Source organism: Lutzomyia longipalpis, chromosome 2 (genome assembly GCF_024334085.1).
Source record: "Lutzomyia longipalpis isolate SR_M1_2022 chromosome 2, ASM2433408v1".
Taxonomy (NCBI): Eukaryota; Metazoa; Arthropoda; class Insecta; order Diptera; family Psychodidae; genus Lutzomyia; species Lutzomyia longipalpis.
The window spans coordinates 3836551-3863405 of NC_074708.1; the positions used below are offsets into that span (position 1 = coordinate 3836551).

General features: G+C 36.0%; 1 protein-coding gene across 1 annotated transcript; it reads right to left on the reverse strand.

The window, feature by feature from the left end:
• Positions 1 to 20509: 20509 nt before the first annotated feature.
• LOC129788681 (protein stoned-B) lies at positions 20510 to 26849 on the reverse strand. Its single transcript, XM_055824924.1, has 7 exons — positions 24857 to 26849; positions 24692 to 24792; positions 24386 to 24611; positions 23389 to 24319; positions 22880 to 23313; positions 21997 to 22207; positions 20510 to 21931 (listed from the first exon to the last, which is right to left on the reverse strand). Exons 1-7 carry the CDS (start codon positions 26847 to 26849, stop codon positions 21784 to 21786), a joined length of 4044 nt encoding a protein of 1347 aa, XP_055680899.1. The 3' UTR covers positions 20510 to 21783.
• Positions 26850 to 26855: the final 6 nt, after the last annotated feature.

Below are 26855 nucleotides of genomic sequence, written 5' to 3' on the forward strand. Positions count from 1 at the left end.
CAGGATTCAAGATTGAGGAAGGTGTGTATTCGATATAAATTCATCGAATGACAAAATTCTAAAATCAAATAAATCAATTCAAAAGAAAAACTTTTACTCTTCACAAAAGTCCTGACATGAAACATAAAAAAAAATATATTTTTTGTTTAAATTACATTTGCATAACAAAAATAAGCTTCTAAATATAGTATTTTTACAACAATTAAGCCTCCTGTTGCACTGAATAAGCTCAACTTGTGCGAAATGTTGGAGATTATGTCTCAAATTTGGTTAAATCCTCTGCCTGCATGATAATTTTTTATTTCAGGAAAAAGGATTTTCCTCAATAGACTAAATTCCTATTTTATCCCTTTTGTATATCTCCCTGACACAGAGTGACTTTTTAAAATAATAATACCTACCAAAAACAAGGTAACGATTAATTCAAAGCTCTGTGAAAGTGGAGCTTTTATCGTATACAAACTACAACCTGTATGGAGATGTACCTACTAACATGGTCTGATTCCATATGTGGGAAAATGCTGCCGGAAATCAGTGTATGTCGTTGATGATTCTTTTCACCCTCACCCACCTCCCCTTCTCTTATCGTCCTGAGCTTTATGGGTACCATACGAAAGCCATTGTCCATGTCCAGGAGAGTCCTGTGAAAGTCCTGCATATTTCATTAATAGGGCATACTGGCAAACTTTCCGGCAATTACGGCATAACTAACAACAATTCAGCAACACTCCAGTGTATTAATGGTCGAATATATACACTGGAGATTTGTTATCTACGATTTTCACACATTCACCCACTTTGCAGCCCTCTGTGCAGACTCCCTCCTCCTCTTCCTCCTCGCCCCACAAATTCAAACCCTCCCGGTAACAATCTCTGGAATTTCCATCGTGCAGGAATGTTAGCTCTGGTGCGATTTACTCTCTGCAGAGATCAGTAGACATTCGCTGATCTTCACTCGCTCAATTATACATATGGCAGTGGTGTCCAAACTGTGTGGACGCTTTATAATCCAAAACACACACAGGACCTGCACACAGGCATCTCCACTCCTTCTCAGATGGACAATTTCACTGTGCAAATATTAACTGTCTGCGAGGAGTGTACTCCAAACGTCGAGATTTATGCGTCTGTACCCGCAAAATTGTATGCAAATTGCCGAAAGCTCCCGCACAGAGTGTGCCTGGAAAAGCTCAATCTTTTGATTATGTACACGAAATATTACCGCTACAGCGATGAGGTGGGAATAAATTGTGAAAATTGCATGGCTCCAGTGTGATGATTTAAAATACAAAATCACAAAAATAAACACAGACTAGGTGTGAATGTGAGAGGTACTCAAAGGGAGGAAGCTGCCCTACATTTTACTATTTTATTTCATCCCCTCACTAGACATGAATACAGAAGTGGCTGGATAAGCAAAATAACAGCAAATGATCGGAATTTTACGTGGAAAGTTTTCTTTTTTCTTTGCAAAATTCTTGGAGCGTTTAGTTTGGGTAATTTTTAACGTCTGACTTAATTTGAATGATAAGAAAATGAGGAAAAGCTATCAGAAGAAAATTTAAATTTTCTGAAAATACGTTAAAATGTTTTCATTATAAATTTTCAACCATTATTTGAAGAAAAAGCAAAGAAACTGCAAAAGTTTTGATAAAAACAAATAAGTAAGAATTCACGCTTTCTTGCCCTGGGTTCATGCCTTATTGGTTAGTAGCCCCCTCAAGACAAAGTGACCTAATTATCACAAAACAAGCCATTTAGCTATTTTTCTGAGATTCTTTCTACAAAGAACTTTCGAAGCTTTGGGAGAACTTAGAAAAAGCACATAATAAAAGACAGAAATAAAGCTTCTGTGTAGAATAACATTCAAAGAACTCTTTAGAATTTTTTAAACATAACAGATAAGCTACAAAAATATTTTATCAATGTTAACTCTACTCTAATCTCTCAAATTATTTGAAGAAATCATAAATTATGTTTTATGTATTTGAGTAAAGTTAATAATTTCAAGAAATTTTGCTACGTGACCTCATATAAATTGAATAAAATGTTGAAGAGTTTATGTCTAAATGAAATTAGATGTTTCTGAAAGTTAATTACAAATGTTGAAAATTTAATTTAGAACTATAAAAAGTTCTATCTCACCCACAGGTGTTTAAACTGAAAATGTTGAAAGTGTATTTGAAATCTCCTAAAGTGATTAATGGTAAAACTGCTCCACCACGTGTGACACGAACTGTTGGCACATTGGGAGACCTCACACAGGTATAACACATAAGTGGTGAGTGGAAGAAATGTGTGTAAAGAAACACCTAGAATTACGGGCGAGGTAGATATGGATGCCCCAGCTGTCGAGTGTGAAAATTCCCCAAAGGTGCCTGGGCCAGAGAGAGCGTGGTTGGATGTTGTCGCAAGGAAGAAGTGGAAGGTGTCAGTCACGTCTCCGGAGATTGCCAGGACATGAGAGCGTATTCATATTTAAGTAAAATCGTATACTAGAGAGCTTGTCTTCTCAACGTTGCCTCAACTGCTGGGAGAATGCTTTAGATGTGAACGTGCAAGGAATATACGCCACTTCAATGCTACTGTTACGGAGGCTTTTACTTTCCTTCAGTATTTTGATGCATTTGCATTTGTCGCCAACATACTTGGTGTGTGGTGGAAGCTGCTTCATGCATTAGAGGAGACGAGAATCTATAAATTCTATCCCACAATCACATCAAGCACCAGTCATCGGCAATTTCGTTCAACCCCCTAAAATCCCTTCATACCCTGCCATCCAGCCGGAGAGAGCTATATGTGACACTATTTTTGCTGAATTGCTTGGTAGCACTTTAGCAATTCAACTCTTCACCCACAAATTGTATTATAAATATTTTCACAACCATAAATATGCGCTTTTCCCACATTGAAACTTTCAACAAACATCCTCATATCACACCATTTCTCTTCAAATCTACATATCCTCCATATCTCTCACCCCCACACCCCCTACTTCCTTAAACGATGAGGGCAAAGTATTGAGAAAATGCCACAGAAAAGGAAAAGAAATGTACAATCAATATTTGAGCGCGCTATTGAATGGAATGCCAAAGAAAAAAAATATATTTAAAGAATTTCAGAGAAAATTGTCAAGTTCCAGCCAAAGGGTACCTTTCTTAGGATTCTAGATTCCACCCACCCACTGCCTGAGAGCTTTCTGGCATAAACGGAGGGTGGAAACTTTACGGGGGAGGGGAATTGAAACCAATAATCGGGGGTTGGCTCTTATACGTATGAAGAAGTGCCAATGCTGGAAAACACAGAGAAGCTCCTCGTAATAGCCGTATAATGTCAACCCTAATTCACATTTTATGGAAACTCTCGAATTTATGTCTGATTTCACTTTTGCGACGGATAAACTTTGAATTTCTCATGTTACTCCACCAAAATGGTTATATAAGTGGAAAGAGAATAATTTTTTTTTCTTTCACAGACGATTACTCTGTGCTCTGAATATTTTTCCACTCACACCCTCCTCTTTAGTCGTCGTAATTTGTACCCAACAAACCATTGATAGTTGCCTAAACGTTGCGCGGAGTTACATTTACTACAATGCAACCATGCCTAACGGTATATATCTGCGTTGCCTCGAAGTAGATGGTCAATAGATATCTGCGTTGCCGCAACTAGTAATCTCAACGTTGCAAAACTCTGAAATATCCTTTCCCGTATACCGTCTCGCAACTAAAATTTTTTGAAACAAAAATGTTTCAAAAAATATTTCAAAACATTCCGCTGTCATAAATGGAGGGAAATATGGTACACACTCATAATAATCATATGGCGTCCATATTCCCATCATAATAAATGACAAACTCTAATGGATAATTTATATTATTTAATAATAGAGTTTTTAGATTTTTTCCAAATGAAAAAAAATATGCCATGCGGTTCTACCGTCATGAAATCGCCTCAAAGGAACTTAAATGATGCTCCCATCTCAATTTTCTTAATTTTTTTTAACCAAAAAATAATTTTTTTTAGGGGTCAAAAATTTATTTTTTTTTAATTAATTATTTAAACACAAGTAATGCACCCAACTATCCCTAAGAAAGCCTTCCCACATCATTTTGGGCTCCCAATTGCTCGGAATAATGAAATAAAAATCAACTTTTTTATGCCGTCGGCCATGTTAGACATTTTTTGCAACTCTGAGGCAACGATGCAGCAACCTTTGCAACAACGTTGTAAAATGATTCGGTAGCAACCCACCAGGGCGGCGCTAGTTTTGCTGTTTGTAAACATAAATGAAAGAGACAGACTCATTTTTTTCTATTTCGCTCTCTGTCTGTTTTGGGTTATTTCTCGCGATAGACGCGCCCCTTGCGGTGAAAGGCGCAACATAGGCACAAAACGTGCTTGGGTTGCGCCGGCATACCCTGATGCAACGTTTAAGCAACTAAATAAATTATATTTAATAAAATTAACAATTTTTGATAAATTATCAATAAAAAATAATTATTTTAGGGATAAGTAATGCATAAAACTCATTTAGAGTCCAAAAAAACTTAAATTTCAAGGAAAATTTGTTCTCTTTTGAATTTTTATTGCAACTAGCGCAACGTTGATATATACTTTCCTGCAACTATTTTTAAGGTGATTTTTTCAAAGTTAATTATTTTGCTTAAAATTCAGATTTTAGTGTGTTTTTAGGTAAATTATTCTTTGAGAAGTTGTAGAAAAGACTTTAGAATGCAAAAACACTTAAATTTTTCAAGTTATTGAAATAATAAAAAAAATCTTGCAACTTTGGCAACATCGCGATAAAGTATACTGCATCGTTTTCCATGCAACCATATTCGCAACTTTAGCAACTAAGAAGTAAACTCTCTTGCAACGTTGCTTCAGAGTTTCCAAAGTTAAAGTTGCAAGGTGTTTGTTGGGTACACTCAGAGAAATTGTTCGTTAAAAACTTTATAATTCATTTTATTATGTTTTTGAGATTCTTTTGAAATTTTTATGGATGTATGTTTGTTTGATTTTTTTTCCTAGGAGAAGCTTTTTAGCTGTGATTCTTTCGAAGTTTTATTATATAACTCTTCTTAATTTTTATTGGAAATACGTAAGATTTTCCTTATTTTTTAGGAAATATTTACTTTACAATCAAAAATTTAAAATTTAAAATGCAATATTCCTTAAAAATAATCAAGATATGTTTTAATTTAAATGGCTTAAATAAACTAGAGCTTTGTAGGAGAGTGATAAAGATTTTAAAGATTAAGAATAAGTTAAGGAAACTTTTGATTTATTTTTCTTTTTTCTATTGATTTTTATTCGTTAAAAATTAAAACTAAAATATTGTTGAAGTGGAATATTCATATTTAAATTCATAACAGCCCTAAATCCTTGAAATATTTACATATGAACGTAAATAATCAAAATAGTTAAAAAGCTTCAAAAAAGCTCAAACTTAACTATTTTCTTCATTAAAATAAAATCCTAATAATATTTTTTTCTCGCAGTGTACCCTCCAAATGATGTCTGGAAAAATTCAACTGTGAAAAATTTTTCTTTTACTCACCACTTTTGGGGAAATTCATTTTTTGGGTTGCTCCGGGTGTTCCTCCTCAAAACTTTCTCGGAAGTTGTGTGACGCGCGCGTCTACGGGGGGTGGAGATGAATATTTTTTTCTTGTGTTGTAAATTGTTCTCATGATAAAATTGACAAAATTGCCAGAATTGTGAGATTTTTCGCGTGTCTCCTCTTTCAATTCAATTTATCACCCATTCAGAGGCACTACACCACTGAAAAGCTGCCACTTTTTGAAGCCCGTGCCAGGAATGACTGATGGATAAAATGTTTCCGTAGTTCTATGTTACATTCACACTCACTTTGCTATATTAACTCAACACTGCCTATTCCCATCCATCAGAGGATGAAATGCCTCTTTATCTACATTTGCGCGTCCTAATTAGTTGGTATACCACAATCGTGGCATACCAAGTATTGTAATCGTCGGAAAAACCGACCACCTCAGATCGGGCTCAAACTTGGTATGAGCACGTTTCAGACAACCCACATTCCAAAAATGGTGGTGGAAAATTTTTGATCCGGCCGGCCTGCCGGCCGGCCGGCCTGCCGGCCTGGACTCCACATTTTGCCTTATAGCTCGAGAACGGTAACAGATAGAGACTTCCGGTTTGAAGTTTTCTATAGAAATGTGGGTGTAAAATTTCATTTTTTCGCATTTTCAAAATCCAAGATGGCCGCCGTCCGCCATTTTGAAATACTGTCAACCACTTCCCTTACAGCTAGAGGTCTGAAATTTTAGTATGTTGTAGAGCTCAGTGAGACGTTTTCATCGATAATTCATACTTGAAAATCGATCAAGCGGTTTAGCAAATATGGCGGCCTAAAGCAAAAAGTGTTTTTTCAATATAACTCGAGAACGGCTTGACCGATTTTGATCATCTTGGTATCAAATGAAAGGTTTCAAGAAACCCTACAACTGCGTAGAACATTCCAAGTTCCAAAAACATACGCAAGAGGCGCTAAAATCAAAAACAAAAATTGCCTAAATTTAAGGGGCAATATCTCCGAATTCCCATTAGGCAAATCTTTTAAATTTTGATATGTTGTAGCCTGACTCAATATCTTTTACCAGTCCGAAAATGAAGAAATTCTATGTCGCCGTTTAGAAGATATCGCAGTTTGAAAAATTCTTGAATTTGAAAAGTTCTAAGAGCTATATCTCCTGAACTGCTTGTCCGATTTTGCTCAACTTGGTATCAAATTAAAGGTTTTACAATTATCTACAACTTTCTAGAACATCAGAAACCTCTAGAACTATTCCTTCAGGATAAAAAATGCCAAAAACTGTTTTGGTGAAACAAAAATCCGCAATTTTGTGTTCTGGAGGTGACCTTGAAAATGATTAAAATTTATGTCAATTTATAGCCTGTTTTAATACCTTTCCAAAACTAGTCAAGAAATTTCTGTAGGTCTTATAGAACCAGAGATATGACCATTTTTATGCATCAAATTACTGATTTTCACACAAAAAATCAGTTTTGCCTACTAATACAACTCAGAAATTAAATTACAACGCATAGACTGACCCATCCGCGTTGTGGTATACCAACTCTTATAACTGGACGCGTTATGATTGACTTTATTTGTATCAGGATTTTCCTTTTTTTTCGTTCATGGAAAAACTACACTGAATGCTGGTTTTTTTTTGTTTAATTCGTTGCAATAGATTTTATGTTTATTTTTTTTTTTAGAAATGAAAGCTTCAAAAGCTCAATAGGAGATGATCTCAATTTTATTCTAAAGAAAAGATACAAAAATTAAAATGGAATTTTCTTCAGAATTTTCCTAAAATGGAAATTAAGATAGCAAATAAATCTAACACCATTGCCTTCAAAATTTCCTTTTAAAAAATTAAAGAAGAGGAATCTTGAAAGGAAAACGAACCGCATAATTCTCAAAATTATCAAGAATTTGGTTTGCAAATTGAAATTAGAACCAAATGGATTCTTGAATTAAAGGAAGAAAACCTTGAAGTGAAAACCACTAAATATCAAAGAGTGTTCAACAAGAAATTTCTTCTCAAGGTCCCCAAACTCGTACAATGAAGGATAAAAGCATATTTCGATAAACAAGATTAATTTCCCATCTAATTTGTGGATTGTAGAAAAGTCTCCGTGAGTGATCGTTTACATGAATAACTCAAAATGCTAAAGGTACCCCCCAATGTGAGTGGCAAAACTCCATGGTAGCAAACTTCGTGGGAGTCATGTTGGGATTTTTCAGTACCTATCCTACCTCTGCACACACTCAACAATGCCATGAGTGGCATTTTAAGGGGGTGGGTGGTGAGGGTGGTACAAAAGGCGGAAACATCTTAGAGAAATTTCAACTCACCATATGAGCTCCGGGATCTCATCTGTCTCTCTGCGTGGGTGTGTAGATGACTTGCTAATGGAGACTGGTGTATGTGCGATGGGAAATGTCTTCGGGATGGCATAGAAAATCATATCTTGGTTGGGAATCCGTTGTGCGAAAGACGATGGAAAATGGGGATGGTTTTGTGTTAGCAAAATGCACTCACACCGCCTATGGCTTCCTCTTTTTTCCGTAAAATTTACATAATTGCACATGAAGCCTCGGCAGCTCCTCGACGTCTCGTTTTTTTGGCTTTCGTTCTTCTCTCTCTCTCTGATAAACTTATTATTTTCCTTAAGTAAATTTCAACGAATACAGGAACATCACGGAGCGGCTTCTTTCTTGAAGATCTACAGATGGTTCGGTGAAGACAGCCTGAGGCCATAAAAAAAGGCTCACATTTTGTATGGAAGGAAGCACACAATCATCCTCCTCTCATGGTGTATCTCTGATATGACACACAGTACATATTTTTTGGCAAAATTTCTCACAAATGACAACGATATGACGGCGGGGTACAACATATGGAACAATTCAATTCCAGGGGTATGTACTTAACAAAAATATTGCCGGGGAGTGTGTAGAGGGTGTGTACAAATATAAAATGTCCCCAAAAATCTTAAATGTCTCTCTATGTCCCCCAAAAAAAAGGGAGGGAAAATTGTTATGTTGGGGCCCCGGAAAAAAAAGTGGACAACAGAAAAATCCACTGGACAATTTGGGCTCTTACCCAACCCATTTAACTCCTCTACCCCCCCTCCACACAGCACTCCATGCCATATTTGCATATTTTTTGTGAGATGATTTTTCCTCAACCATAGGGGTCACGCTGATTATATAAATCTCCTCGATGGTACACACCATCTGCATACAAAAGGACGTCTGTGTGTGTGCTATTGGGAAAATTCACCTTGTGTGGAGAGAAAAAGATAATCCTATTGGGAAAGTTTTGCAATTTTAACATAAAGCCTCCACTTTCCAAACCTCCATCCCTTTCGCATTTTATATCGTCAACATTTCCCATGGAAAATAAAATTTTCCCAGAACATCAATGTGTGAGGAAAATATTGAAGGAGTTGAGCATAAATCTGAGAGAAATGTTTTTTTTATCTTTTGATTTATAAAAAAGAAAATTGTTAAATAATATTAGTTAGGATTTGGTCAAGGATTTCGTGCAATTTGAGATAGATTTAATGGATTTTAGGTGTTAGATCTGTTATAGACCAATGTATTTAACCATTAATCAAGGCTATGGAAAGGAAGATTTAGAATGTGGTTTAGCATTTACTGGACAGAGATTTTAGGATGATTCAAGGGATGATTGCATATACTGAGCTTAAAGATTACGGATTAAATTTAATTTTACGTGTATTTAAAGAAAAAGATTTAAATTTTAGAATAATGAATCCAAATTCGCAATCAGAAAGATAAAAATGTCCATATAGATCTAGACTTAAGTCCTAGTTCTGTAAATATTGTTAATCCTTTTAGTAGATCGTTTAACAAAAAGCGATTCAATAAATACGAAGAATCTACTGGAATAAATTGTCTAAAATATTAAAAATTAAAATAGTTCTTTTGATGATAAAAAATAATTTCAAATAAATCAAAAATATAAACTTTTAAAATTTATTATAAAAGCTCTCAAGCTTTCAAAATTATTAGGTCATCCCTTAAGTAGTTTTCCTAAATTTCCATTCTTCATGTTAATTTATTATTTTGTATTATCAGAATAAGTTTATTGTTCTATTCATCTTCATGGTCTTCATACCATTCACTACACGTAGGATACTAATTTACCGTTCACAATGTAGACTATGTATGTATATAATTTGACACCCTTCTTATGCATTTCAACCTACATACACAGAGCACATACTCTCTTTAGCTCTCTCAGGGTGTAAATCAATAAATGTTTCAATTTATGAGCACCTTGTTCTACAATGTTTGTACCTACCTAATTTTATATGGTCCATTTATCATGCGAATTGAAGCAAGATTTGGGGCACATCATTAATGTAAAGTGTTCACATGAACAAGCGCAATTCATATACTTTATTTAGCAGCGAGATTTAATGCATCCATTTAATGGCCATCATTGGCAATCCATGAGAGATTTCACTTACATTCGCGATGAAAAGAACCACATAGCCTTACCGCAATGCAACAGTCATTGCGGAGATTAAAATCCCTTTAGTTTAATATTTCAGCAATCAAACTGGCAGGATTAATTGAACTAATGCCAAAGTCATTTTGGTATAGTTTCTCATTTCTATTTATTAGACAGGTAAACCTACATTATTGGTACTACATACAAAAGCTCCATTATGCTTACGAGCTGTGCTTTTGTGGTGGATCTGTGGTTTTGAGTAATAGAGGAAATGGAGTTAAACTTATAGCCTATGCTTATTGCAATCTATACCTACTGGTTTCATTTCAGGATAAGCCACTTCAGCTTAAAATTAATCAATGCTGAACATAGTTTGAAGGCAGTATTATTGAATTTCCAATTCATTTGCTTGTGTGGTGAGCTTCAAAATGAATTTGAAAGCTTTCATGAATTTTTTTTAATCAATTTTAACACAAAATTATATATTTTTCTGAACCCATTGGACAACCTAAAATTCACAACATCATAGAGAAGCCCACGCAATTATTATACGTACGAACTAATTAATCTCCTTTGAAGACTGAAAATTCCGCAATTTCCTCTCAGTGAGAATTTTATTACCCGTTGTGAGTTAATATATAAACGAAAAAAAGGACTTTCAATTTAAAGTTTCTCTTCGCATTTTCATTTTATATACAACGCCAAACTACAATATGCCGTGTAGCATTAAGAGTTTCTTCTTTTCATTTCACTTCAAGGATTTCATATATAGCTCAGGAAGGAGCATTTGTAACGAGTTTCCATATGAAGTGCAGTGTGCAGAAATTTATTCCTTGACCCCCGGAGTACAAGATATTTGTGCTCCTTTTGCAAATTCTTTTAAGCACACACACAGCTCATGAATGGGGGAGAGACTGTTAAAAATTCATTGTGCAGTATGTTACCATTTGTAAGTACATTGTTAGTTGAAAAAAAAACCTTCATGAAAGTCAAACTTTCATGAGATCTCTAAAGCGAATGCCAAGTTTTCCATTTGATGGCACTACTTTTTTTTTCCTACTTCTCCTCAATCCATGCTGACTAAATGGAATAGTCATGATTTTTCAAGTGATTTTTCTTGTACTATATATTCACTTCAACTCCGCTTTTGACTTATTTTCGCAAATTATCGAGAAAATTGCATGAGGGGTTGTTTTTTTTTTTCATTGTTTCGCGCTGAACTTTCAAGATAATATAATAAGAGAAAAAGCTTCCATTGGAGATTATAATCAATTCCCAGCACGATGGAGATTTTAATTAATTTTTTTTCTCCTCAATTTCAAACGGATTTATTATGAAGAAAAGAGCGTTTATGCTATTTGAACCCGGCACCCTTAGCGCCTGTAATATATATGTACGTGAAAAGTCGCATGAGAAAATTACCATACAAACAGATGAGAAAATTTTGAGCGAGTTAGAAAATTGAGTAACTTTTTTTCCCCATCAAAATGCTGTGGATCATGCTGAAGGAAAAAAAGTTGCTGTGTAGGAGTTTAATTAAGAATTTTATGATCTACCGTGAATGGCTAAAAAAAAAGTGGATTATATACACCAAAAAAGCTCGTTGTGCATTAAAATTCACTACACATTTGATAGGGCTAATATGCCCTTGTTCATCATCGAACAACCACCATCACCGCCCCGCTACACCCTCTGTGTAATATAAGAATGCCCCAAATGTTGCTGAAGATGCTGAAAATGAACGATGATGAAGTTGAGACGGTGCACGAAGGAGAAATTTGGTTTATGCGATGTGAAAGTTTTATTGAAAAACAACAAGTAAATTCTATTATCTATTGTTGTTTTCTTATCTGTACACCATTCTCTTTATAAACTCCCCCGTTCACGAAAAACACAAAATTTCGTGTTCTTGAATTTCTTTAGTTCCACCATAGTGGGTCTTAAGACATTCAATCTGCAATCTGATTAAATTCTTTAAGCAGCTATAAAGGAAGAAGAAAAGTAATTAAAATTTTCTAACAATATTGAATTATGCAATTTGTCTTGCACATAGAGCTAATGCAATTTATGCTGAGGAAATTTAAGATTAAATTAAGATTAAATTTTCTTAAGCTTAATAAATTTATTTATATTTGAATTAGTTCAATGAATCATCTAAAATTCATGTACTTTGATAATTTTCAATAAATTTGATGAATGAGACTCAAGATTGAACTCTAATTTGATGGCATAAGGATGTCTGCATTCACTTGAAACTCTAAGTAATTTGCAGTTGATTTGCAGTTCTTCCTGTGTATTGATTTTGTCAAATCAAATGGAAAATCATTAATGAATCCCTAATTAATTGATGTTTCAGCGTTTATCTCTTTCAATGAATTTCCGTGAAGTATTTTGCTTTGTTTTTTTTTAATAAAATTTTAATGATGAATGCAGAAAATGATAGAAAGAAATTGAGCTTTTGAATTTTAAAATAAATTGAAATTTTTAATGAGAAAAAATTTTCACTTTATTAATGACTTTAAGTGCAGAATAGACTTTTCTAGACAATTTTAAAAACTTTGTGGAAATTTCAATAAATTCTTGAACATATATCTGGGTTAAATAAAATTATGATTAATATGTATGTTAAACGATTTCTAACATTTATGCTTATTTTATAGAAGCTTTTTCTATTTTATTAAGTGCTAAATATTGTCAATAAATATCCTTTAAAGGACTTGAAAGTCAAAGAAAAATATTTATCAAGAGAAATTCAATAAAAAGAACTTGAGAAATGAATTCTTATAGCACGCAATGCACCGTGAAGCATCAAAATACCTTCTTAGTGGTAAATGATATGTATGCTGTATATAGCAAGTACAATTTATAAGACCGTAGAGAAGAAAAATTCTTCGTGAAGTGAAAGCCGCTAGACGATTTTTCATGTGGAAAGCTGTATGTGACCTCCCGATGCATTCGTCCTCCTGTGTGATTTACGATAAAAAAGTAATGGTGCATCCCACATGCATGCTTTCCTTCCGGATCTCCTAATTCACTTTTCTTTTTTTTTTGTTCGTTCCACATAAAAGTGACTTACCCAAGAATTCGAACAATTTATTCATAAATGGTTTTGGGAAGAAGTTTTGGGGAATATTTTGCACAGGCACCGGTCAAAATGGGAGTCACCCCAAAAAGCAAAATCCATCCTCAATCATTCACCATTTATCGGAATTTACGATGGTTTTCCCACTCTCTCAGTGGACTTCACATCCTTTTCTCTTACTCTACGGGCAAGTTTCTATATGGAACATGTTCCATTTACAAATTTACCATGAACAACTGGTGCCTCGCATCCTGGCCATGGGCCAAAAAGATCATCCCCCGAGCTGTTGGTTCAACACGGAGTTCCTTGCATAATTGATTGAATTTCAAATAATGTACTAATGCCCACATCTTAGACTAAATCCCAGACGCACAACTTCTTCTCGTGGAAACTCATAAAATTACATAACCACGGAATTTCTCGGGTTTATTGCATTTTTTTGTAGGTACCACATGAAAGCTCCTCAAACTCCTGCTAAATGGATGACACGTGAATGGCGCGAAAAACGTTTGCAAAAAAAAGCTCCGCAATTTATTAGCTCTCGTTGTTTTTTTTTTTTTTTATTTAAATAAAATTACCAACTCTAAATAAAATTTTCCCCAATATGTAAAAAAAAAATGTTAAATTCAATTCAAGCAAAAAGCACTAAAATTGCATTTATTCTCCTCTTCCAAGTGCATGCAGAATTCATACGCAGAAATCATTTTGTGGAAATTTTTATTGTACATATTTATTTACTCTCCAGTTAAATGTAAAGAGCATTTTTGTAAATGTAGTTTTTATATTTAAAAAAAATTCATATTTTATGCATTTATGTGAACATTGTAAAAGGCCAGTCATTTACATTATTTGATTCTTGTTCATTTGAATTTCATTGAGAGAGTTACAAAATGTTTAAAAAAAAAATAAATGAAAAATTGCGAATTTGCTTGCTGCGAGAGACGTTTGATATTAACCCAGATTTGTCCCATACTCGGAAAATTTTCTGTTGACTTTGAGCGCATTAAAATAGCATAAAAAGTTTTTATTCTTATAAAAATCAAATAAATTCTGTTAAAGGAATAATTTAAGATATTTCTTGGAGAAATTTCAAGAATTTTGGTTGAGAAATGAATTTTTTTAGATGATTTTGAAGTCAGATCTTGTAAAAAAATTTCAAATAATTCTTGAGCATATCTGGGTTAAATGCTTAAATATTGAGTCAATTAAATTTTATTAACCCATTGAGAATTATTCTTTGGAAACATCCAGCTCTTTCTTTAATTTGTTTGAGCTTTTCTTTGCTCAAGAAAATATCTTTTCCACCAAGCTTTGCACTCAATCAAGGTAATCATGTTTTAACTCTACTAAACCCTCCCCCCACAAAATACCATCAAAATCATAAAACTGACTGCACTTTAGAGTGGGTGTAGTGAAGTGTTAACATTATCTAAATGAATGGCTACATATAAAATAAATTTATTCACCACTTCCTTCACCCTAATAGAAAGCTCCCCTAATAAAGTGTAGTATACAGTGCCAATTTATTCTCCAAACATTCTCTGGGAATCAAACACACGAGGAATGATACGTGGTGGAAAGGAATATTTGCACAAGAGACCATCAAATACTCGAATAATCCTTATTTCGTGCACAGGAGTTTCTGATTTTCACACGAAATCCAGTGAAGAGAAAATTTTCCAAATTGCGAGGCAGCATCCCAAATTTGCCAATATATAAATTTTCATGTGCACAACCGCAAATTGAGATGAACTTCCTCCCATACTTGGTGCTGAAGTCTCAAATGGAACGTGTTTCGCGTGGAGTTTTCATGTGAAAATTTCAACCCCTTCTCTGTGTTATATGAAAGTGTATTACACTGTTACCAATTTGCACCCTCTTTGCTTCGGTGGATTCTCATCATTTGGTCAAGTAGAGTACTACCGAGGTGGACAGAAACATTATGATTTTCATCTCTAAACCACAAACAATGTTGTGCACAACGTTGAGATTTCAGAGAAGTTTGCATGAGTTGATTGTTGGGCTACATACACTACCCGCGAAAAGTTTTCGGGCAAGGCTAAAATGGGATATTTTTGAAGACAAATTTTAAGTGGCTATATCTCTGGCTGTGATTAACCGATTTTCAAAAATTTACCAGTTTTGGAAAGGTACATTTCTCACCTTTCCAAACCTGATAAATTTTTGAAAATCGGTCAACCCGTTCGCTTTTGGCAGCCATTTTGGTAAACCTAGGTAGAAGATGCTTTTTTCAATATTTCATAATTTTTCACTTTGACCCCTTGCATCTCGGCCGCTAGTGCACCGATTTTGATGAATAGAGTATCGTTGGAAAGGTAATTTAATTCCCTTTCCAAATCTGACAAATTTTTGAAAATCGGTCAAGCGGTTCAGTCGTGACAGCCATTCTAGTGAACCATAGTGAAAAAATACACTTTCGAGTATATCTCAGCCTGTGGTTGACCGATTTGAACAAACTCGGATTCAAATGGTAGCTAATCATGTCCCCTAACTTTCAAATAAAAATATCATCGCGATCCGTCAAGTGGTTCTTTTTTAATGTTTTTTTGAGTGATACCCTTATGTTACAAATAGGGTACCCTAACTTCAGGCGTTGACCATGTAATTTTTATAAGTTACACTTGGCCCAAATTTCATCAAAATTAAAAGTAGACATTATTATCTAACTTTTAAAAAAAATTTCACTCAAATCCATCAAGGGGTTCTCCTGTAATGTCATTTTTTGTGAAGCTATACGCGATTTTTGTCTCTCAACCGTTCTAGCCCCCCCCTCCCCTACCAAATGATAACCCAAGTTGTACTCAAAATCATTAAACAAACGTTGTTGACCATATTTTATATTGTTATACCAATGGGATTTGAAATTAAATTAAATTATTAAATTTATAACTTGAAATCTGCTAATAGTCATATTGTGGCTCTTGAGGTGACTAATATTAAGATTTTAGGCGAAAAATCGTCAAAATTATTTTTCAATTAAATTGAAAAAAATGAGTCAAAACAAGGTCCAGAACACCATTACTAACATTTTTAAGCCGATTTAACAAGGATTTGAGCCAATTTACACTCCACGGGCCGTAAATTGGTTGAGTCGAAATATCAAATTTTAACGCAAAAATGGGTCATAGTTCCACAAAAAATGACATTACAGGAGAACCCCTTGATGGATTTGAGTGAAATTTTTTTTAAAAGTTAGATAATAATGTCTACTTTTAATTTTGATGAAATTTGGGCCAAGTGTAACTTATAAAAATTAAATGGTCAACGCCTGAAGTTAGGGTATCCTATTTGTAACATAAGGGTATCACTCAAAAAAACATTAAAAAAGAACCACTTGACGGATCGCGATGAAATTTTTTTTGAAAGTTAGGGGACATGATTAGCTACCATTTGAATCCGAGTTTGTTCAAATCGGTCAACCACAGGCTGAGATATACTCGAAAGTGTATTTTTTCACTATGGTTCACTAGAATGGCTGTCACGACTGAACCGCTTGACCGATTTTCAAAAATTTGTCAGATTTGGAAAGGGAATTAAATTACCTTTCCAACGATACTCTATTCATCAAAATCGGTGCACTAGCGGCCGAGATGCAAGGGGTCAAAGTGAAAAATTATGAAATATTGAAGCATCTTCTACCTAGGTTTACCAAAATGGCTGCCAAAAGCGAACGGGTTGACCGATTTTCAAAAATTTATCAGGTTTGGAAAGGTGAGAAATGTACCTTTCCAAAACTGGTAAATTTTTGAAAATCGGTTAATCACAGCCAGAGATATAGCCACTTAAAATTTGTCTTCAAAAATATCCCATTTTAGCCTTGCCCGAAAACTTTTCGCGGGTAGTGTATCTTCATTAAGAGCAAAAAAGGAATGTATGAGGTTTAGTTAAATTACAGAGAAAGCTTACATTGTAAAACTAACATTGTTTTAAAGCTTTCTTCATACATTTTTGCTGTTATTCTTCTTTCAATTTATGTTAAGTTTTCTATGAAAAAAATAAAATTAGATCAGTTAAAGATCCGTTTAAATGATTAAATCGAAATTAATATTTTGTTAACTTTCTTTGGTCTAATTTGTGTATTTTTAAGAATTAAAAAATGATATAAAATCCAACACACTTATATTCTATTTAAAAAATAAAAGCTCTAAAGCTCTTCAAAGATTATAGATTTTATTTTAAATGCAATCATTCTGAGTCAGTCTTAAGATTTCAAAACCTTAAAATGTTGACTTTTGAACCCTGACCTTTTCTAAGGTATCCAATTTTTAGCAAAGTTTTGAATGATCCAAAAATTTCTCACTAAAAAGACAAAAGAAGATGAATTTTGAAAACAAGTAGCGCGCACATTATGATGGTAATGTGGGATGGCAACTTCCGCAGAAGAATGGCACCAAGATGGCATGAATCTATGATGCAGAAGTGCAAAATAATAGTTTTGACACTCCAACTCATACTCGCACATAGTTTGTTCACTCATTTTGAGCAAGAATAATGGCAAAAGATCCCCCATTAATTTATATACTATTTTCATAGTTCCATGACTTGACGGAAAATTGTTTTCACAACTTTTCCGTTTTCCTTCTCCTTCTTCTTCTTCTTTTTTTCCTTCGCCCTCAAGGCATCTCCGAACTAGTTGCTTGGGTAAGACATCGCGACGTAGACGACCTATTTAGAAAAAAGAATCGCGCCAATGTGACTGAAATTTAATGGAAATCATACTGACGGAGTTTTCTTTTGCCCGCAGAGTAATGATGACTCCCTTCTTTGAAATTCAATCCTTTTTTTCTTCTCCTTATCCTTTTCTGATGATTTTGCCTCCACAATGGAACAACAATGGGGGTTTTTATTGTAGACTGATTGCTATGTGAAAGGAATTTTACAAGAAGTATCAGCTTATTGTAGCAGCACACAGTGATGCTTTATCTGTTTGCAAAGACAATGAGGATATTATTTTATCCATCTAGGATGGGTGGAATGGGTCAATTTGCATAGAATATACTCTTCTGTAGCATATTTTCCCAAGAGCAAACCCCATAAATTCTAAAAAGGATCATTCTTATGGGAATTCGGCCTTTAAAGTTTATCCTGAAGAATTTTGAATTTTTCCCGCTTTTCTAAAAGCTTTTTTTATTAATTTGTAAGCTTTAATTTTTTTTTGTTAAATTTCCTCGAAAAAATACATATTCAACCCTAATTTCAACAAAGAGTTTTACTTGAAAAATTTTATGAATGAGCGGAGAGAGCTTTTTACAGTACTAAATCCTAGAATAATTTTTGAACCATTCAGGCACGCATAAGAGCATGAACTTTTTTTTTGTAACTTACCTACCTATATAAAATCCGAAATCCAAAAATATATACATCTATCCACAATTGTCAAATTCAGTGAACCTCGCAGAATTATCAGGGTATAAAAAAAAAACGAGGAAAGAATTGTTGATGCGGAATGAAAAATTTGCGATTTGCCTGGGCAATTGTGACATACCTGGCTGAATTATCGACTGTGTTGTACCACCACCACCACCATGAATTTGGAGCAATTTTTCTCTGCTATGCTCTACTTTACTAAATGATGTGTGCTGTGCTAAAAAATCCCCCCACGCATTGCTATCGATTATTCCTCAATGGTGGTTGTGTAGTACCCATAACTCCGTGAGAGCGTCACCATTGAGACCCAAACTCCCGGAAATATTTGTCGTTGGGGGTGTGGGAGGGGGGTGATGGTGGTGTACCATGTTTGCGCTGTGGCAGTATTTTTATGATCCAATAGATGAAATTACACATGAAAAGAGTTTTATCCATTGGCGTTTATAAACAGAGTACCTACAGAGAGAAGTATTTTCCCATAAAAATCCCCCATACTGACACCCTTTCATCCCTCCTCCACCCCCCAATAACACACGAAAAATTCTTCTACAACCCCGCATGTAAATATATAGGAAAATGGTGGTGGATGTTAAATAAAATGATGATAAATCAGAACAGACAAATGGATGGGATTACATTTTGGGTGGTTTAGTATATGTACGACGCCCTCTCTCTCTTCTAGGAGGAGGACTCTTGTGAGATTTTGCAAATTCTATTGCTCATGAAAAATGTGGCACAAAAAGTGATAGCTGGCAAATTGAAGTGCCTTTAGGGTTAAGGGTTTTGTGGTGATCAATTCAATTTGATTTTCTTTTTTTTTATTTATACGGAGAGAATAACAATTTTTGGATGTTGCTCTTGTGGAATATATAGTCATGGGTCTGTCCATTTAAAGCAGCAGTGTCCAATTTATGTATTATGGAAAACCAAGATCATAAATTCGAATAAATTAAATTGCATCGAAACGATAAAGAAAAAAAGCTTTATTCTCTTTTCCAATTTCAGTTTTGAGATTTTTCTTTAAAGGGAAATTTTATTCATTTCACTGAATGACCTGCCAATTGCAAAATTGAGTGAAAATGATTTATTTTTATCGTGCATGTTTCCACATATTTGTGCAAATAAAACTTGAGAAAATACACTCTAAAAAATAAATCTAAAATTATTTTTATTGAAATAGGGTCAGAGAGGTGAGAGATCTTTTTTATTAGGTAGTGATTAACCCTTTAGCGTCCAACGAGAAACATAAAACATTGATAGAACGTCTTCTTTGGCTCCTTATGCGTGAATTTGATGCATTTGTAACATGGAAAAACAATTACATTAATAAATAAGTTGAAAAAATAAAATGTTTGACCCAAAAAACGTTAAAGAGTTAAATGGCTGGAATTTAAAACTAGATCAAAATTTTCAAAGAAATTTACTTTTAAAGTTCAATTAATTTTGATTTTTAGTAACCTGATGTCCTTAAATGTTTAATTTTTTATTCTAAAGAACAGTAATAATTAAGAAAAAAATTTGTAAAAAAAATAGACAACGGGCCTTATTTGGCGACCAAGAAACCCTGGAAAATCGCTTGAAATCTTGAAATTTCAATACAAAATTTAAAGATTTCAAGGATTTCTTGGTCGCTAATTAAGGCCCAAAATCTATGGAAAATAGAAGAAATTCTTCATTCCCATTAACATGTTATAGACCGAATTACACTTATAAATTGTTTTTTTTTTACACGACGTGTAATAATTACAGTAATATGGTAGAAAAGTTTACCCAGTCCGGTAAATTCAAGATAAAGAGAAAAGTCAATTTATAACTAATTTTTTGTAAATAAAAAAAATGAAAAATTGATTGATAATTTTCACCTTTTGCGTTAAAAAAAACAGAATTGGAAGAATTGCGTATAATTCCCTACACCAGCGTAATAAATATAAATAAAAATTCTCCTTAATTCTTAGAGGCGTAAAATGGCCCAGGATGTGTTAATGAAAGACAAAACCCATCGTAATTACATTTTTCTCTTTATTATTATTTTCATTACAATATATTGATTTATTATTTTTTTCACTAATACTTTATTTATGTATTCCATATGTTCAATATAATATCATTCATGTAATATGTTTATCATACATTTATGTTTTATTTTATACGTATAAGTATTTTATTTATCTTCACATTTTTTTTCACATTGCCCCCATTTCATTTAAATGCTCTTCCACTAACTTTTCTATCCTATCCTTTTTTTATCCTTTGCACTTCTACGTTTTCTTTTTGATATTTTCAAAGAGTATATGTTATGTTTTTATTTATTTCTAAAAGGAACGAAAGGGAAACATTTTAAATAGACGCTTTATTATATATTTTTTTATCATCGATATCTTCATATCATTCACAATAGATTTTTTATTCATCTTTATTTTTTTTTACTTCATCAAGTACTTTTTTTTGTATACAGAGCGTTCTTCCGTCAGAAAAAAAAATGCTTTTAGTGCGCATCAATGTCTTTTTGTATTTATAGTTTTTTTTTCTTCTTCATTTTCTTCTAATACTTTTTAATATATATAATATAATATCTCTCTATATGGGGTAACAATATATATTAAAGAACATTTTGGGCTTCTTTCACTTTGTTCTCTTAACTCATTTTATGCACATTGTCAAGATTCTTTGCTCGCGCTATCATTCTTAGTGTGTTCTGAGGGGGGATATATAGGCTATAAATAACATGCAACAGTTTTTTTCTCCTTTAATCTCGCGCCTTCTGCTTGACTAAAACGCATTACTATAGCAATAAATTTATTCACTTTTTTTAATACTCTGTTATTGTCAACTAATAAATATGTTTTATTTTTCTTTATTCATTTATTACTCTTTTGATGATATTAGACATGATTAATTTTTTTTTGTCTAAATATAAGATTAGATTTTTATTTCTTTCTCATTTTTTTTAAAGAAAACTATAACTTTTCGCAACATTTTCTTCTAATAATATAGAATTTCATTTTTTTCTTTTAGCTAAATGTGTCAAGCAGAATAATAGGGAATAATATTATTTTATTTTTTTATTTTCATCTTCTTTTATAATGCTAATGCAACAACTAATTTATAATATTTCACCGATTTCTTCACTTTTTTTTCTTTTAGCTTTGACAACAATGATTTATTACTTTTTGATGATTCTTCAGCGGTTTACATTATTATTATGAATTTTAAATTATTTATTGCAAAAAGAAACTCTTTTTTTTTTTCTTCCCAAAAAATCTCCGGAAATGCTTAGTTTGAGTCTGAATCGGAATCACTTGGGGCCATTGGGGAGAGAGCTGGTGCTGGGGGTTCCTCCTTGATGGGATTTGGCTTACTGACGGCTGTAGCTGCCAAGTAGGGATTCTGCGATTCACCGGTTGTGTGCTCGATGCCAACCCTAAAGGGAAGAAGAATTGAATTCTCAAAGATTTGAAGGGAAACCGCCAAAAGAAAGGGTTTTACCTGTATTCATGCCTAGCCAGGTACCGGACGTATTTCTCAGGAGGTTCATCGCTGTCTGATTCTTGGACGCTAACTGATCGAACAGTTGTGTGGGATACCTGTGTGGCTGGCATTGTAAACTCAACATAGCAGTACGGAGCTAATTGTTCAGGAATCTGATCGTAGCTTGTAAGAGCCATCCGGCAGACCATCTGATGTGTCGTGTAAGCTCCTGCAAAAGAAGTTGTTACCAGTTATCATCATCAATAGTTTGTGTCCGAGGATTTTCCTCGGATATGTCGCGGAGGAAATGTTTATTGGGAATTTGTTTCATCCTTTTTCTTCACATGTCAAATGAAATTCTATGCGCACGCATCTCAAGCAAAATTCTCTGTGAAATATCTTTTTAAATTGTTGTTGGATTATTTACATTAGTGAAATAAACTGTTGAGCTGTGAAAAAAGAAGTTGATTACTCTGACAAGGGAAGTGGTGTCAAAAGTGGAGCAAACAGTGTTTCCTGGATTTTCATCTCCTTCCCGTGGAAGCCATCTTGATCACACCTCATCGCAAAAATTTTGGTCAATTCTCACCGGAGACTGTACTAATGAATGTATTTACAGGTGTGTGTCATCAACGTGGGGAGATATTGGGTCATCTTATATTTACGCAGAATTTTAACCTCAAAAATCCATATGAAAAAAACTGAAATGTATGCAAAAGCAGTCGAGCACGGACTTGCGCTAACGTTCCCTTTTCTTTCCATCTACAACCTATAATGTGTGAGGGTCAACTACGGGTACTAATCTGGTCATTTGTGGTCAATCTAATAACTCATTTTCTTTCCATTTACAACCTGTTAAGGTAAATATTGCAACAGTTTGTGACGTCAAATGACCACTCACCTTGACCTTCCTTTGGCAATCTTGGGCACCGCCATACAATAGATCTGTGATGATGCTCATACTTTGCCTGCCCCGATGTCACCTCAATGAGGGACTCCTGAAGTTGATCAACTGTCCCCAGAATTCGCTCAATTCCCTTAATCTTTCCCGTTCGACGATGTGCCGACTTCACAGATCCATACCGGAAGTGCTTCTCCACGCGAAACAAGTAAATCCAACATTCCGGAATTGGGAATCGTATTGCAACATCTTCACACGGAATCTGCCCGAGTTTGCGCGAAGCAAATCCCGGTACGAGAACATCCACACGGAGCTCAACACGATTCCCCGTAACGCACCATGTTGCCTTAATCTGTAGGGGGAGTTCGCGGTTTTTCGGTGGACGTACCCGGAATCTCATAAGCTCAATGTAGCAAGCATCCGGAGGTTGAAATCTAATGCAAAAAATAACGGCAAATGTTGAATAATTTAAAATTGAGAGGAATAAATGAAAAATTAATTGAGCTCACTTGATAGTTCGTGTCCTTTCATACTCATCCTGCTGCACGCAATTGTGAAATTCGACTCCCTCGAGACGAATCCACTCTTCAGTCACAACGGGGATGATGTCATGCCGCCCTACAACCTCCTTTCCCTGACGCCACAAATCATTAACCCCAAGTTCAATGCTCGGCATTCCGGACAGGAAGCCAAGGAAGAATAGCCGCACCCTGGCTATTTGCTTCATTACATGCCCCTCGGAATCCTGCTCAGCATACAATTCATCCACAGCCGTTATTTGTACCTCCTCGGACTTGTAGGTCAGTGCCCTATCCCGGTGAGCATGAAGCTTGAACAGAGCTTCCTCGACACAAACTGAAAATTGCTTCATATCCTCGTAGTTCATTGAGCCAATCTTAAATAGCTGCGACACCTGTGGGGCATGCTCAACGGGTAATCCTAACTTCTTCAGATCACTCCCAAACTCCTTGACCCCCTGATAATCCCCCTGAATGGCGTACGCAGCAAACTGACTGAGTTTATTCGTTAAACGTTCGGCTTTTGTCACCTGCCCCGGACGTACTCCTGGCCTCTCTTTGTAGAAGATGTATTGCAGCTTCACAGTGAAAATCTTCCCAAATTGATCATATTGCTGTGCACCAATTTCCGAAACAGAATAACATGCTTGCAATGGAAGTTCCTGGAAGGGTTCCTTGTCCGTGGGTGAATTAAATAGCTGCATCACGGGATTATCCCCTTGGAAAACCAATCGTAGGAAGATCTTCTTCCAGAATCTCTGCCCGGTGATCTTCTTCTTATTCGGCTGCCTCAATTGCATTTCCCATCCTTTAGCACCACTAACCATTATCCTGGGGAAATCTTCCAGAGGCTGCGAAACATCTTCATCAAAGAGTGGCGTTGGCGGAGTTTCCTGTGAATCTGTTCGTTCAAATGTTGGTTCTGTTGAGAGGAAGAGAAAATCAATAAACTTCCTGACACATTTTGCATCTTCATTGTTGGGCTTACTTGTTTCCGGAGTAATGTCCATTGTCATGGGTTCTTCGTAGCCTTTATCGAAGGGATTAACACGTGGTGATGAATCCCCGGAATACGTTGAATTGGCTCCACTCTTGGGTGGTGGAGCAAGAGCTGCTGCCATGAAGCTTGAAACTACATCTCCTTCTCTCGGTTTTATCACCACATTGAAGTCCCTGGGGGCATCATCAGAATCCCCAGAACCCCTTCGTCCAGCCTGTCAATAGAGCATAACACGTTATAAATTTCAACATAAATAGGTCAGAAAACGAGAAGAGAAGGAGAAGAAGGATTTACCTCAACTGGAGGATTCCACGAATCGAAACTATCTTCTTCAGCACCAAACCCATCAGCAGCAGCACTTTCCTCCCCAAATGCCGGAGTACTTCCACCCCAAGCTGAAAGCCATAAAATGCGATTAGTACGAGCTATTAATTTTAAGTATTTTTGCCATTAAATTACCATCATCATTGGTTGCGGTTGGACCAAAGCCATTGAGAACACTCTTTATGGGATCATCACCAAATGCATTGGAGCTCTTAGCGTCAGCTGAATCAAACTTTGCTGCAAATGCATCAAACTCATCGGCAACATGGGGTGCGGGGGCACTGTCTGCATAGCCAAATAGCTCACTTGGTGGCTGAGGAGCAGCCACAGGGACAACGGGAGTAGCTATTGGAATAACAGGGGGAGCCACGGGTACAACAGGGGGAGCCACTGGCGCAATAGGAGCAGCCACCGGAACTGGAGGAGCAGCCATCGGAACTGGAGGAGCAGCAACAGGTTCCGGAGGCATCACGGGCGCTACAGCTGGAACATACGCAGCCGGAGGTGGAGGTTTTGCCGGGGCAGGTACAGGAGCTGGAGGTGCAGGAGCAACTTTAGGCTGCGGAGGAATTGGTGGTGGAGCAGGTCGTGGTGGTGGAGGACGTGGCACAAATTTCGGTGCAACAATAGTCTCCATAACTTCATACAACGGTTCATTTGCTCGCTCTTCCTCAGTTGGACTTGCAAATGGATTTGCCGACGATGATGTTGGATAGTCAGCTTCCTGCGCAGCAGCAGGTACCTCATCCTGCACATCAGCAAGCTCAGCTGGTGTTGCAATATTCCCAATGCTCCCCGTGACAGAAGATGGAAGAGCTGTTATTGTTGCATTGGAGCCACTGTGCTCCGATGAAATATCCGATTTGGCATCTTCAATCTTCAGATCAGCTTCTTGGAAGCGAAGTTGATCATCAGGGGGTGTTAGCATTGCTGGTGTGTGTACCACCACTGCTTCCTCAACCTGTAGCGGAAGAGGTGCTACGGGTGGTTGTGCCGCTGTGACTTGTGACGTGAGATCAGCACCAAATACCGGCATTCCCATGCCGATTCCTGCATCCAAATCAGGTATATCACCACTGAGAAGATCCGGTTGTATCGGTTGTGTATTCGTTGTTTGTGGAGCAGGTGTGGAGAATAGGCTAAGGATGTCTTCCTTGGACTTGGGAGCAGCGGGTTTTGCAGCTGCTGGTTGTGCGGACCCAAAGATATCCATAAAATCGGGTTCCGCTTGGGGAGGAGCTGCTTGAGCAGGTGCTGGAGGGCGTGATGGTGCATTGGTCATTTGCATTGCAACAGGAGGAGCAGGTTTGGGTGGAGGAACAGCCGGACGTGGTGGTGGTGGACGACTTGGGGTACTCTTGACAGCATCCATTGATTTTGATGGTTCATCCGTCATTTGCGCAGGCTCACTAAAAGGATTCTCCATAATCGGTTCAGCCATCATATCCCCGTCGGAAACATCCAGCAAATCTCCTACTGTATCCGGTGTTGGGCTGGGTGAGTGCAAATCCCTCATTGATACCGGACTAGGTGTCCTCGTGGCGGGTATTCGACCCAATAAATGCGAACTCGCCATATCCAACTGATCGGCAACGGATAGAATAAGATCTTGCGTGGCTTTAGCTGGCCCAACAGCCGGTCGTGCTGGTGGTGGCTTCTTCTTCACCTTACTCAACTCCTCTTCACTCGAATACGCATATCCCGCATCCTCGAAAACATTACTAAGTGCTGCTTGTTTTATATCCAAATCCATTGGTTTCTGCGCAAGGGATGGATCCTCAGCGAAAATATTTACACCAGACGACACAGGTTGGAATGTATTGGCTGCAGTTGTTGTTACACTCGCACTCACATCAGCTCCCATGAAGAGTTGCATTCCCGTGGTCACAACTCCCATTGTTGCTGCACTATACATGTCAATGTTATTGGGAATCGGCTCCTCTTGAGCAGCATCATCAAATTCCGCAAAGGGATTCCTCGCTGCGGGCGGAATTTGTCCAAAGAATGGATTTTCTGCTGCATAATCCATCTCATCGTCCCCAGCATCAGACATGAGGAAGGGATTTGAGTATGCAGCCGAAGAGGGGCTCACCACATCGTCGTCGGTCATTAGAAAAGGATTCGCCATTGTTGC

What these genes read in the sequence shown, in the direction of transcription:
- LOC129788681 (XM_055824924.1), bottom strand. Translation starts at nt 26,849, where the DNA reads ATGGCGAATCCTTTTCTAATGACCGACGACGATGTGGTGAGCCCCTCT. An exon ending in CGTGGAATCCTCCAGTTGAG is followed by an intron (nt 24,612 to 24,691) that starts GTAAATCCTTCT and finishes CTCTATTGACAG; the next exon opens with GCTGGACGAAGGGGTTCTGG. An exon ending in CTGGCTAGGCATGAATACAG is followed by an intron (nt 21,932 to 21,996) that starts GTAAAACCCTTT and finishes TCTTCCCTTTAG; the next exon opens with GGTTGGCATCGAGCACACAA.